Genomic DNA, 13,560 nt, shown 5'->3' with positions numbered 1-13,560 from the left:
TGCAATCACATTTGAATGAAATAAACACCTAATCTAACTTGTATGTCCTCCATAGTTTACTTGTGGGTTTATAACTTGCCTCATATTCCAAGCAGCCTGTGAAGGAGATTGAGCCATGGTTGTTGATGAAAAACTCAGCATTTGCCGGTTGTGGGGGACACAGACACCATTTTGTAGTCAAACGTTGAGTTTGGTGAACCTCGCTGGTCTTTATCATGGCCAAGACAGAGAGTAGATAGGACCTATGTGACATTGAAAGGAACTCCATGTCACCTCCCTTATGGCGACACAGTATTATTAAACACAGTTTGGCATATGTTTGCATTCTTTACCTTGTCGGGTTGACTCTCCAATGTCGATTTTATACACGCCTCTCAGAAAGAGTGGTGGATTGTCATTGATGTCCAATATGCCAATCTCAACACCTAGTTTTTGTATCAATGGCTTGATCTGTCTTCCTTGACTCAAATGTAAGCTGTAGACGGAACATGTGCCACACGAAACCATGAATAGAATGATTTGAAGGTGAATGTACGACGAGCAGTGAAAAATATGCAAATGTTTGTAACTGTTGACATTGTGAGATCCAGTGAGAGTGATCTGTCAGACTGTGTATGTGCTCACCCTCAGGTTTTGGTGTTCCTCATAGTCGACTGCCTTGTGGACCAGCACTGTTCCACTTGCTTTATCGATTGAGAGGAGTCCCTTGGGCTCCTTATCCACCCCTTCCCCCATGAGCTCAAACTGCACACGGTATGTTCGTTCAATCTGGATCTAAGACCGTTGTTATTCCATGAAAGCTTAGTTTAGCAAAATCAGCATGTGGAGAATGGAGAAATGCATCGTATTTCAATAGATTTGAGTAAATGTATTTCACAATTTTTTTATGTTTAAAAAAATGTACTGAGGGATGAAACAAGCTTCGGAGCAGGTGACTGTTGTTGTACTTACTTGGCCTAGCTCATAGGGAAAGGGCCCAGGGTGGCCCTCTTCAATTTCAAACGAGTTGATGATCCATGCCCTCTTCTGGCGTCTCAGGGATGCCGTGCCAGTGACACAGGCCAGCCTACACACCTGGGGACCCCACTGACCGATTATTCAACTTGAAGTAAACCCTGTTAGTAAGGAGACCCTACAGACCTACTTGCTGCTTGAGCAGGTGGTGGATTACATCATTGTTCACAACCAGTTTTTATTTCCGGTTTCTAACTCCAACTTTATAACATGAAAATGTGTTATCTAATTTAGTTGACAACCACTTGACAAACTTGGATTAATTTGTTCAAAGTGAATGGTGTTGCATGGTCGTTGATACAGTTTCAGACTGAGTTGAGCATGCATCTCCTGACATGGATGGTATAGTTTCTGTTTGACGACACAAACAAACCTTCTACTCTCATGACACTATGAAACAGCTTTGTATGACACCCAGAGATGTTTCACCCAGCCAAGCCCTCTAAATTGGAAAAGATTAAATTAATGTGAACCTCCTCATGGTTAGTGAAGCACACCTGCCCATATTGGAGAAGCTCAGTGTATTGAAGCATAGGATGACATTTACATCTACATTTTTTACATTTTAGTCATTTAGCAGACGCTCTTATCCAGAGCGACTTACAGTAAGTACAGGGACATTCCCCCCGAGGCAAGTAGGGTAAAGTGCCTTGCCCAAGGACACAATGTCATTTGACACGGCCTGGAATCGACCCAGCAACCTTCTGATTACTAGCCCGATTCCCTAACCTGACCCCCTACATGACATGATATGAAACATAGTGTTTACATTGATGTTATAAACTCAATAATCTGTCATATTATAATATACTATTCATGCATTGCATGTACTGTATGCCTGTGTTATTTAAATTCTACACCTGGATCAAAGGTATACAGTCCAATTTACAATGTCAGTAAATATAGATTGTGTACCTCTTTGACATTTTGCCACACACAATTGTGTTTTTAAGTATTAAAAGTAAGAAGTAGTACATTCTCATGTTAGAAGAACATTTACATATACTGTATCCGGGTGAGTTGTACACATTCTATGTACACACTCCAGATTTTTTTTAGACCAATTGTTGATTGCTGGTAATGTTAAATTAAATATCATGTACTAACCAAGAGGCAGAGAGAGATGAACAGTCCAGCTCTCATGGTCTAGCGATGATGACAGAGATGATCTGTTCTCCAGGACCTGCCAGTGGAGAGGTATCTGTCACAATGAACCAAGACATAGGAAACCCTGCCTTTTGTGTTCCTCACTGTATCCTATATGCAAATGTATATGCGTGGGAGGGGGGTGGGGTCAGGGGGATTATGTGTGTCTGTGTGTATGTGTGGTGAAAGCAGTTGAGCAACGTTCTTCTTCAGGATGTCAGATAAAGGAGCAACTTGCTGCTTGAGGTACAAGCCTCAAGGTTAACCAAAAGGCACAGGGACCTTAGTTGTTTGTCTAGGGCTAGGATATGTGAGCCATAAGCAGTCACCGTCAGAGAGAAAAAAATGCAATGTAGTTTCTGTTTATTGCTGAAACAAATAAATTATGCAGTAAAAACATATCATGTGAAACATGAGAATCTTCAGAGGAGGAAAAGAAAAAGGCTACTTCTACAGTGCTTCAAACTCAAATTCAGTATCAGTAAGTCTTTAACAACATTTTGTTTTGTTTAGATGCAATACAAATCATGCTTAAGTCATTAGCAGTTTTCCTCTATTATTTACAAAGTGGAAGCCATGTAGGACAGACAATATATCATATAAAACAAAGAGAAAAGAAGAGTAAAAATGAAGAGCAGTAATGAGAGTATATATGGAAAATGTTGGTGTTTTTAGTGTTCAGTTGCACCAGTCCATTCTTGTTCTCCAGCTTGTGAAAAGAATGTTTATGAAGACAGTACGGGCCGATCCTTCTCATTGTCCTTCCCTGGAGAAGTGTCCATCAGTAAGAGCCTGTCAGCCTGCATATCCTCATCATCTGATTGGACAACAGGGGTTTCCCCTCCATCCTTATTGGCGTTCTGGCTGTCGGAGGATGAAGTAGAGGAAGTGGAGGACACGCGAGACATTCCATCACAGCTGCTGTGGATGCATCGATGTAGTCCACGTTTGATGATGCCATCATGGTTATTGTTGTTGATCCCATGAACTGAGATAAAATAGAAATCATTTATTTTATAAATTGGTGTCAAACAAATCCCCAATTTGCAGCCAAAATGTTTTTAATATCGTACCCTACTAAAATATAGTTACTCTTGTCTTTTTTATTCAGAGTAGACCCTCATCAGACTATTAAGCCTGCTGTTACCTGTTAGTAGAAAGTCTCTATGAGTTACCTGGCAGTGGGGAGGCCAGCCCCCCCTCCTCTCCACTGGAGCTGAGGAAGACGTCCAGGGCTTCCTGGTCTGAGATGTCCAAGAGCTCCATCTGCTCCAGCATGTCCACATTCACCTCCATGGATGACACACTGCCAAGCGGAGCTAACATGAGAGATGGAGCCGAATGTTATACAAGTCACAGGCTCTTGACTCCAGACATCTGAACTATATGTGTGTGTTAGTTTGCATGGGACCAGACTCACGCCTCTTGTAGTCAACCTGCAGGTGTGCAGAGGACAGGTAGACATCCACATCGTGCTGAAAGACCTCCTCAAAGAAGCGCTGTCTCTCTCTCAGCTTCAGCTGCTGCGCTGCATCCATGTCTGTGACCCTCTGACAAAGTTCTGTCTCCGCTGGCAACCACAACAACAAAATGGGCCCGTTAGGGTTTTTTCTTCAGACAAAGGGTTCCAGGAACAGAGCACATTGAGACCAAAAGGGGCCACCACTGAGCTGTGGACAGAAGTCTGTAGCGGGACAACATGCGGTGATTGACTGAAATGGAATTGATCAACATTCGTGTTTTTGGTGTCCCAGACATTTCAAAAATAATTCTGACCAGTTTGGGAAGTTCAACCCACATGATTTACAAAGCCTTTGTTTGTGTGTGTTCTCTTTCATTCATTATAAAGTATGTGCACACAGTTTCCTAGTCTGATACACTGTATTATTCCTGAACAGGACACAGATGTAACTTATCATAATTGCTTTAACCTTTACTACTGTAAGGTTTTCATTATGCATAGATAAAGAAATGTACGGCAATGTACTTTACAGCATAACAGCAGACCAGTCCTGGAGTTAATATTGTTAGGATGTCAAGCAATCCCATTTTCCACATCATCAGCATAGTTTTAAGAAAACAGAAAATAAATAAAGGGTAGGGTGCAGTAGAGGGATGAAACAGTAAAAGGAGGAATGCAGAAAACAAGTCAAGCTGGATGGACTGATACAGCCCAAACTATCCATGAATACCTGTCTACCAAGTGGCAGGGTTTTCCTCCAGGGGGAATGTGACTGCTGTGTGACACCAGAGCTGAACAACAGAAGGTTCTAGAACAACAGATCTAAAGAACGCCAGAGCACTTCAACTTTAGTGTCAACATCAAGGTTGCTCTGCGCTTTATAATGGACTTCTCCAAAGACTGTTCATTTCTTGTATACATACCATTCCCTGTTGTTGATACCAACTGTACTGCTATAACAAATCTTTTGAACACCATGGTGTGTATACATATGAACAACTGGACATACCCTAGAGTTTATCTAAAGGTGTTTGAGTGAGGCCTGCCCTTGAACACACACAGCACGGATCAAACAAGGTTGACTAGACTTTCAGCAGAGTTCTGTTAGCATGTTGCAGCACACGATCCTGTCTCTCTGGCACATCCATATATTGACCACCTCTGAAAAAAACATCTCGGGATTCAGGTATAATGAGAGTCTACAGGCAGGGATTGGGCTAATTGGATGAAGCTTTTAAGCCTGATCTAAATTGGGAATAATGTAAAGATTATCTGGCATGTGATGTGTGCACCAATCACTCTCAAACGGTAGTTCTATAAAAAGCACAGACACACTGAACTACTTAGAAAATGGAGAGGTCTGGACAACACAATAACAGGGAAAAGAGCATCAGGAATTCCAGGTTTAGTCTCCTAAAAACCGGGAGGTGCTAAAACCACTGATAATTTTTGCTAGGTTTTATTTGTATTTGATGAGGTCCGATGTTCTCTGTAATCATTGGTGTGATTGTTTTCACAGTAACATGTGGTGGCGCTTTGGACAAAAGGAAGGCAGTTTATTTTGTATAAGAGGGTAGACCCCCTCAGTCTGCTGTCTTTCCCCAAACCAGACCTCAGTAGTGTGAGCAGGGGACAACCAGACCTCAGTAGTGTCAGCAGGGGACAACCAGACCTCAGTAGTGTCAGCAGGGGACAACCAGACCTCAGTAGTGTCAGCAGGGGACAGGCCTGTCACAGCAGCTCTGCTCCCCCAGCCTGACAGACTGTCTGAGCCTCTGGAGCTCTTGGAAGGCTGGCTGTGAGCTCCCTCTTCTCTCTACCCATGAACAATGTAACACAGGTGAAACATTGATTTACAAAAGCTGTTTCCTTTACCAGTCTTGACTCTACTCTTCTGACTTTGCAAATCTTACTCCTAATGACACATTTTCATACCCATTTACGCCCATGGCCTGAAAAGGCCATGTCACCCACAGCTGGGCTCCATGTAACCAGCAGAGAGAAAGAGACTGTCACTCTGGCGTGATGTGAGCGATGAAGCTAGGATTACGCAATAAAGGGTCACGGCAGAGTCAAACACTGTCACAAGCTCAGAGTGAACTGTCCTTTCCTACGGCCTGGAGACAGGATGATGAGTTGGTAGTCCTGGAGCTAAGAACATAATGACACCCCAACATACTGAAGGAGTGTCGACAGAGCTTGTTGGGGAGGGGGGCAAATGAAGGGGGGGGGGGGTTTCTGTGATCTGAGCTAACAAGGCTGGCATCCTGAAGTGGGTTAGTAGATGAGAGTGACTCTCTCTTACACAATCAGATGTGCCACTGTCATGCCATGCTGACTCAGGAAGATGACAGGAGAAATGGGGTCTGCGCACATCAAGAGTCATCTTAATAACTGAAACAATGTTCATTTGTTGTGGTCTTCCTTTTCATTGTTTCCAGGGTTGAGAACATGTTTCTACTGGGTTTTAGGCTGGTGTGTGATTGGTGTATGTCCTGTAACACATACAACAGTGGGGTCAGTGGGGTCAGACCAGATGGTTTTACTGTCTTGTTATAATAACGTATAAATATCTCAGCATAATTGTTCTTCTTCAGTTTATACCTTTGATCCCACAGACAAGATAACACTGACTTTGATTAACATAAATATTGATTTATTGCTTCATTTTACTTAAAGACCTCCAGGGACCAGATTTGGGATGCATGAGGATAAGTAGTATGCATGACCTCAGGTTGATTTCCTCAGTCTAGCCCATTCTTTCACCATCCAATCACCTTGATCAATAGCTCTGGGCAACTCAGAGCTGGCCTCTGTGACCTCTGAATAGCTTGACCATAAACAAGAGAAGAAAAAATAAGGTCACACAGTGAGGCCACGATTTCCCGGACTGATGAGATCATTGTTCCGGTCTCTGCACCACTCCACCCCTCCACCCCCCTCCACCACCACAATCCAGTGTGACTGCCAGCAGACTGCACAGTGTGGCCTTTCAAATGGGAGGAGGCATAAGGAGGGCTGGAGGACACAAGAATAGCATTTCTGATGGCCTTAAAGTTGACCTGACTTACTTACTGGAAGGACTTTCTTGTTTGGGTCTTTTCTACTCTCCTACTTCTTCCCCCGATCATTTCTGTTCCTCCCTCCATCCTCCCTCCCTCCCTCCACCCCTCAGTCTGAGGGAAGGTTGTTGGAGCTGAGAGAAAGGGTCAGTGTTTAGGGCTCGGTACCAGCTGGATGTGTCAAATGAGAAGGACAGACAGAGCCGGATGTGTCAGCGTGCCCATTCTGCCCGCCCACAGAAAGACAAACCCTAACCCTCCACACTGATGGGATGAACAGAAAAGGGCCTTTCAGAGATGGAGAAAAGCCTTGGTGTTGGGGAGTGGGACTGGGCTCGACTTTGGGGACATGAAGCCAGAGACAGGAAGTTACAACGTTCTGTGGGGTTGCAGAGTAGTGTCGGGAGATAGCAATAAGCCTCCATGTGGTCTATTCAAGAATGGATCAAGAATCTCTTGCACTTGAAGTATTTTGAATTACATATTAAATGAATACACAAGTAAAACACACAGCTTTCAACACGTACTAGAGAGGACGTGCTGTAGACCTTTGACAGATTTATACATGTAAAGGTATGGGAACACAACATGAGCAGTCAACTTTCCAGAAACAAGAGTTACTGTGGTCTCCCATTTTTGTGAAGTTGGTTTTGAGCCTCCCAACATAAATAGCTCCTCTTCAACTAAATTCCTCATAGATTAACATCTTCCTTTCTATAGAAAGAGTGACTGGAGGCTAAATTGCCAGATTCCGTTTGAAGTATTCTAGTCAACTAAGCTGAGAGTTCTGAACAGTGTCCAAAGGAACGTGATGTACCTTTTTATTTCAGAGAGCTATATTCCTAGCAGTTTAGGACATCAATTACATCACAGACAGAGGGAGGACAGTGGAAGAGATGAGAAGACAGACTTCATGCAACACCATACTGAAAGTGTTGACAGTGCAGCACAGCACCACACACTGCCAGAAGCTCCTGGTCAAACAGATACAAGGGCCTTGACAATGATGTCCCTGTGTTCAGAGTAGCCAGGAGGGGAGGCTGTCTGTCCTTTACCCGCAGACATGCTGGTCAGACTAATGCTTACATGCATGAGAGGGGAGAGGGATTCAGTTTCATGTCAACCACTTCTCCACTTGAAGTGGTGAGTGGGAGGAACACAGGAGAGCTGAGGAGAATATGTGAAAAGGAATGTGGGAGGAGAGGTTGGCCAGAGAGAGAAGGAACATACAATGGAAAGACAAAGAACAGGACCAGAAGGGAATTCTGCAGTATGGGAAAAAAACAAAAAGACAAAAGGAATGCAAGAAACAGTTGCAATGAAAGAAAGACAGACAGACAGACAGACAGACAGACAGACAGAAAGACAGACAGAAAGAAAAGAAGTGGTGTGCAGTCTGTGGCCCATGCGGCTCCAAAATATTGCCAACACTGTCGCTTTTGAACAGCCTAATTATAACACATCACATTCCACCGTGATGCTCAAATGTATTCGATAATTGTTAGTTGATGACTTTCATATTGCTACTTTACAGGGACAATGGCCATCAAATTAAATAGACACCCACGGCCCGATCTCACCCGAGTGCCCAGAACACCTACACACAAGGCCACAGGTCCCTGACATCTTTGGGGCTGTTCCTTGCGGTGGAAACAAAAAATATGAGACCTTGTAGCCATAAGCCGGTGTGAGAGCACCAGTGGAAATGCCTCTTCTGTTTAGAGAAGGGGTTAGCAGGAGAGTCTGCTAATGTAAACAACACATCTGCTGCAGAATAGAAGAACCATGGAGAAAAAACAACTAGAGGCTTGTATTTGTATTTAGGGCTCTTGCAGTCCCTTGTTTTTTTAAATCCTAAACCCCATTTAGGCCTGGCTCCAATTGGACTAAATTATTGATGGTAAGTGTTGATGGGTATGTGTGTGACTGAATCAGAGTGTTTTGTGCATGTGTGCGTGTAACAGAGAGGAAGAGATATAGTGTGTGTGTGTGTGTGTGTGTGTGTGAGAGAGAGAGAGAGAGAGAGAGAGAGAGAGAGAGAGAGAGAGAGAGAGAGAGAGAGAGAGAGAGAGAGAGAGAGAGAGAGGGGGGGGGGGCTGTAATGGGGCAAAGTACAGCCTGACACCATTCCATCCCTCTCCACAGTAAACACCAGTGACATCAGTGTTGACCCTCTCCTTCCCTCGGCTTAACCAAGTCTCACAATAGCATTGTTTGTGGGTCAGCCTCCTGTCTTGTCCTACTGCCCTCCGCCTGGCCTGTGACTAGACTGCTCTGAGACATGTCTGGGTATACAAAGAGCTTAGCCGTCTCGATTAGTCTGCCATCACTGTGAAGGAGGAGGAATAGCCCAGTGTGGAGGGAAGGGGTTAGAGGAATGCAGGGAGGAGAATAGGTGATGGAAGATGGCCAGTCAACTCCCACCACATAGTGAGTCACGGTCACGTTTGGATGTTGAAGGTGGCTGTTTAGCCACCTTCACACAACATCAAGCAAGAAAAACGTGTTTTTAATTCACCAAAATTTGGTTTTACTAGGCATGTTACACGGGTGACCCCACTGAAACAGCTGTTGTCCGCTGTTTCAACGGAGCGCTGTTAAATGGCAGGAGCTGTTGGCTGTTTCAGTGGCAAATAAAAAAATGCAGAAAAAATATCCTGTATCAAATAGTTTCTGACACACTCAGATGTATTTTCCATCTTTGATGCATTGGACTTTGGTAATCTAAAGGAGGACGTCAATGCATCCGTAGTCTAATTCAATTATTGCAACTGATATTTTTTGCGTAATCAATCAATTAATAACAACATCGCTACAGCATTCTTAAATGATGGCCTCGGTATATTCAAACAAAGTTACAACATTTAAAAACTCCGGCTTGAGGGCTACACATCTGAACAGATATGAGCACCTATTGTGTCAAAATCGAAATCTCCACAAATCCCAGGTTTGTTGGGTCTCCTTGATATTAATGTGTTTGTTAGCGGTCCATGTCTGTCCCAGTAGGTGTCTGGCTCCGTTTAACCTTTTAAGGAGTGAGTTATTTTTCCAAAACGGAAGCTAGCTAGTTTTAGTTAGCTTCCGTTACCTAGCAACCTAGCATAATACTCGTAGCAATGCTACTACCTGCTAGTGTTACTTGTTAGCCTCCTAATTGTAAATTTTGAAGCCATACTATAGCGTTTGTCATATAGTTTTTGTCTATCGGAAAATAGTCGGTTGGAATGTTCAGAATCACACATGTGTGACGGTACTCCTTAAGCACACTGGTATCAGCTGCTGTCCATGCAGCTCCCAGCAAGCAGGGAGGCAGACAGGAGGACACTGCTGCCACCAGACACATCCTGGTCTAATCTCTACATGACAGAGAACAGATCCCAGATCAAGTCACACTACTACTCCCTAATAAGGGACAACTTGTCCATGAACAAAAGACTTGGTTCCAAATAGTTACAACAGCATATTAAATGTAACCCTTCCATCTTGTTACAAATGGAAGTGACTGGAACTTTTGTGAAAAATTGTGAAACCAAGGGATTCGAATTTGATTGCTGTAAATATCTGATCACATTTGTGTCGTGCATGTCTAATCTGTTGCCAGGAAGACAAAGAGCTCCTTCACCAAGTGATTCCGATTGTGTCCTCTAGCTTTGCACCAGTCTGGCAACAGCTGTCTGCCCTTCCAGCCTCCACACACCGCTGGGCCGCTGTCCCTCACTCAGAGCCTGCTGGAGGGGCACAGAGTCTGCTCAACACAGCAGATGGAACACGGCTGTTCTCAGTCATGGTCCAATTTGACCTCCCAAACCTGTTAGCTGGCCTACCTGTGACAAATCACATTTATATATTTAGGACCGCCTTTAGGACACTGTAGTCCACATTGTTACGGTAGCCAATCTGTCTTTATAAAGCCAGACACCCAATCCCATTAGGAATCAGAGACTGTGTCTGAGAACATGTACAGTACAGTGCATGTGGCCTCTGTCCAGGACAACGCGTGTGTACATTTCAGACATGCTTTAGTTGAATGCCATTGATGACAAAGGCATGAGGCAACAAAAGTCTTAGCGATGATTCAACATTCTTGCCTTTATTTGGCCAGCACAGCACTTCCACCAGTGTGCGGCAGCCCAAGTAACATCAAGAACAGCTGTTCCCTTCTTCAGCATTTGTATATTTAAGCTACAAACCACAAACACAACATTTACATACACACATACATGCCATACATACATGTACATGCAAACATACCCACATACATACAAACATAGAGACAGACTGACAGACTGACTACTAGACATAAATTACAGCAATATCAACAGTCAACAGGAACTCTTGATCATAGGCTTGATTTTGGTTTGTATTTCTTTGTTATTAATATTTAATGTGTTTGTCAGCAAGTGGAGCCTCATATGGCCAGAAGTAGAAAGGACTGTTCCCAACTATGCATACTGCTTTCCAATTCTAAATAAAAGGGAACAATATGATGTAGCAATAACTCTATGAAACCAATCAAATACGGCATACTGCACATATTACAAATAGTCAAGTAGTTGTTGAAAGGAATAAAAGAGTTCAGGTACTCACAAGGCAGGCGCTTGTTGTGGAGGTTGGCTGCTGAGGCGCTCATGGTCCTGTAGAGCCCAGGTGGATCTCTCAGATCAGAGGTTAGGAGGAGGGAAACTTCACACCCACAGATCCAGAGAGAGATGATCAGTGACGCTTAGCCCTCCAGAGGTTCAGTAGAGACACTAGGCACAAGGACAGCTCATTTTGCTCTTCTTTCTTGTCCTGGGATAAACACTCACTCAAGGTGTTGTAAAGTAAGTCAGCTGTCACACAGTCTGTCTGCTGCCCCAGTGTTCTCCCTCTTCCCACTGCCGTAAACTAAACCATTCGGATGGGGTCTGTAAGTAAGGGCTTGGAGGAGTGTACCAACTTGCTATTTATAGGGGTGGAGCACAACATGAGTTTGGGAGGGTTTCATCAGGGAGAGGGAAGGGAGCTTTTATGTAACATAGTGTAACATTTTTTATTCTCCTCTGCTATTCTTCTTTGTGAGTCCCCAGCACTATCTCACTCTTAGGGTCAAGTGATGTCCCAAAAATTCAATGTGACAGGTTACAAGGTTGCCTGTAAGGAAAAGCCTTGCAATTTTAAGGAGGGATTGTCTGAAACAGAACATACAGTTCCTCAGATAAAAGGTTTATTTTGGTTACTTTGGTTAATTTATAATTTAGTTAAAAGCATTTCTTATTTCACAAAAATTGTTTATTCTGTTGAGATTTTCTGTATAGTGTGTTTGTCTAGATAGTTTTAGTTTTAGATTAGTTTACAATTCAATGAATAAAACGCACTCTGTTTTCTGTATGTTATATCATAAGGATTATTTTTCCAGGAGATACAATTCCTCAGAACATTCAGTTGGAATGAAAGACATTTCTCATGGTCAGGCTGAACCATACCCATGTTTTGAACCCCACCTAGTGGTGAACTATTACAGCAGCGGTGTTCAGATTACAGAAGGGGTCTCCAACCCTGTTCCTGAAGAGCTATCTTTCTGTAGGTTTTTGATTCAACACATCAACAAGCGAATTAGACAAATCAGGTGGGTTACAGTATGTCATGACATACAATATACAGTATTATCAACACATATTTCTCCATGAGAGCATCTGAGAGAAAACATTTCATTAGAAAATACTTGATGATTGACTTAAAGGCGCTGTAAAGCAAATTCCATGATTTGCTTCTCAGTACATAATATAAGTGTGAAATGAGTTTCTGAAAGCATATGCAAAGCTCTAAAACTTTGTCGCACTGAAATGTGGAGTTAGACCGTCGATTCGAACAGTTTCTCACCAGTTTTCATCTCAGGTTTTTTTAAGGTGGGGCAAAACCCACCTATATACGTCACAGCAACCTATCTACGTCAGATCACAGACGGTTTATATAACCTGCATTATGTCAGCTGGTACGACGCAAAGACAAAGTAATTAACACCTAAAACACTCAGAGACTGCAGGTAGGTCTGTTCTGATATCTGCTATTGATTTATCTAATTGTTGATGTTGTTGCTAAATTCAATAAATTCAAGGGGGCGGAGCTTCAGCTCCTGCAGGCAACAAGCCCCCCTAGTATCAAGCAGAGAAGACTGCTGATTTTCTCACAATTTCAAAGCTTAATTTAACATACTTGTCTGTGTTTTTGGATGGGTAGTTAACAACACATTCTTCTGTGATGTGAAGAACTTGAAACTCATTTTCAGTTCAGCTTTACAGCCACTTTAATGTTTCTTCCCTGTTGGTGTGAACACTTTGTACAGATGCTGGCACCGGTGCCAGGGTGCAAATGCAAGAAGCTGACGGCAAGAGATGATGTCTGTTTGGAGGTGGGAGGGAGAAGGCAATGTGGTCGTTTGTATCGATACCGTTCCTCCTAAATGTCAGCCAAGTGTCGCTTGTGGTAGTAACTACAAAGCCGTTGCCTCTTGACATGTTGTGTACTGCATGAGAAAGTGTGTGTGGGCAGAGGAAGCGTGATGTGACTCAAAAGGAGAAGTACTCTTCACCTCTTTGATGTGTGTGTGGGCATGTCTTCCTCATGGCCGGGGCTTCACCCTGGGAGTCTGCAGCGTTGATGAGAGTGAACAAGAAAGATCTCCCTGATGAATCAAAGGCTGTGACCTCTGCTTTTGTTAAAGGAGGTTGAATAATAAGAAAGGGCATACACAGCCACAAAATGGGAGAAAGAGAGGAAATCTATTTTATTTGTCCAGTGGTAATTGAAAAAGCCTTTGAGTAAACAGTTATGGCTGAGTCTAGCTCTAAGAGTTGACCTTTTGACAATTACTAAATCCAAGGGAAAATTGTACAA

At 43.2% G+C, this 13,560-nt stretch overlaps 2 protein-coding genes across 3 annotated transcripts in view; both read right to left on the bottom strand.

Annotated features, from left to right (window-relative positions):
• Positions 1-2,210, bottom strand: part of LOC134017217 (cadherin-like protein 26) — a 6,030-nt gene extending 3,820 nt beyond the window's left edge. Inside the window, 5 exon segments of the mRNA XM_062456663.1 lie at positions 333-432; positions 434-475; positions 625-774; positions 952-1,074; positions 2,122-2,210. Of these exon segments, the coding sequence (XP_062312647.1) occupies positions 333-432; positions 434-475; positions 625-774; positions 952-1,074; positions 2,122-2,157 (451 nt within the window). The 5' untranslated portion in view covers positions 2,158-2,210.
• A 656-nt stretch (positions 2,211-2,866) lies between these two features.
• si:ch211-253b8.5 (dysbindin) lies at positions 2,867-11,618 on the bottom strand. Of its 2 annotated transcripts, XM_062462359.1 has the most exons (5): positions 11,272-11,618; positions 5,928-6,117; positions 3,581-3,730; positions 3,336-3,479; positions 2,867-3,148 (listed from the first exon to the last, which is right to left on the bottom strand). In XM_062462359.1, the coding sequence occupies exons 3-5, from the start codon at positions 3,696-3,698 to the stop codon at positions 2,886-2,888; spliced, it is 525 nt and encodes a 174-aa protein (XP_062318343.1). In that variant the 5' UTR covers positions 3,699-3,730; positions 5,928-6,117; positions 11,272-11,618; the 3' UTR covers positions 2,867-2,885. The 2 variants fall into 2 exon arrangements, with proteins under 2 accessions (XP_062318343.1, XP_062318333.1); XM_062462349.1 differs by lacking the exon at positions 5,928-6,117 and having other exon boundaries at positions 11,272-11,615.
• Between the last annotated feature and the right edge of the window lie 1,942 nt (positions 11,619-13,560).

The sequence above is a fragment of the Osmerus eperlanus genome, chromosome 1 (genome assembly GCF_963692335.1).
Source record: "Osmerus eperlanus chromosome 1, fOsmEpe2.1, whole genome shotgun sequence".
Taxonomy (NCBI): Eukaryota; Metazoa; Chordata; class Actinopteri; order Osmeriformes; family Osmeridae; genus Osmerus; species Osmerus eperlanus.
This window is presented reverse-complemented; position numbering and strand designations above follow the sequence as displayed.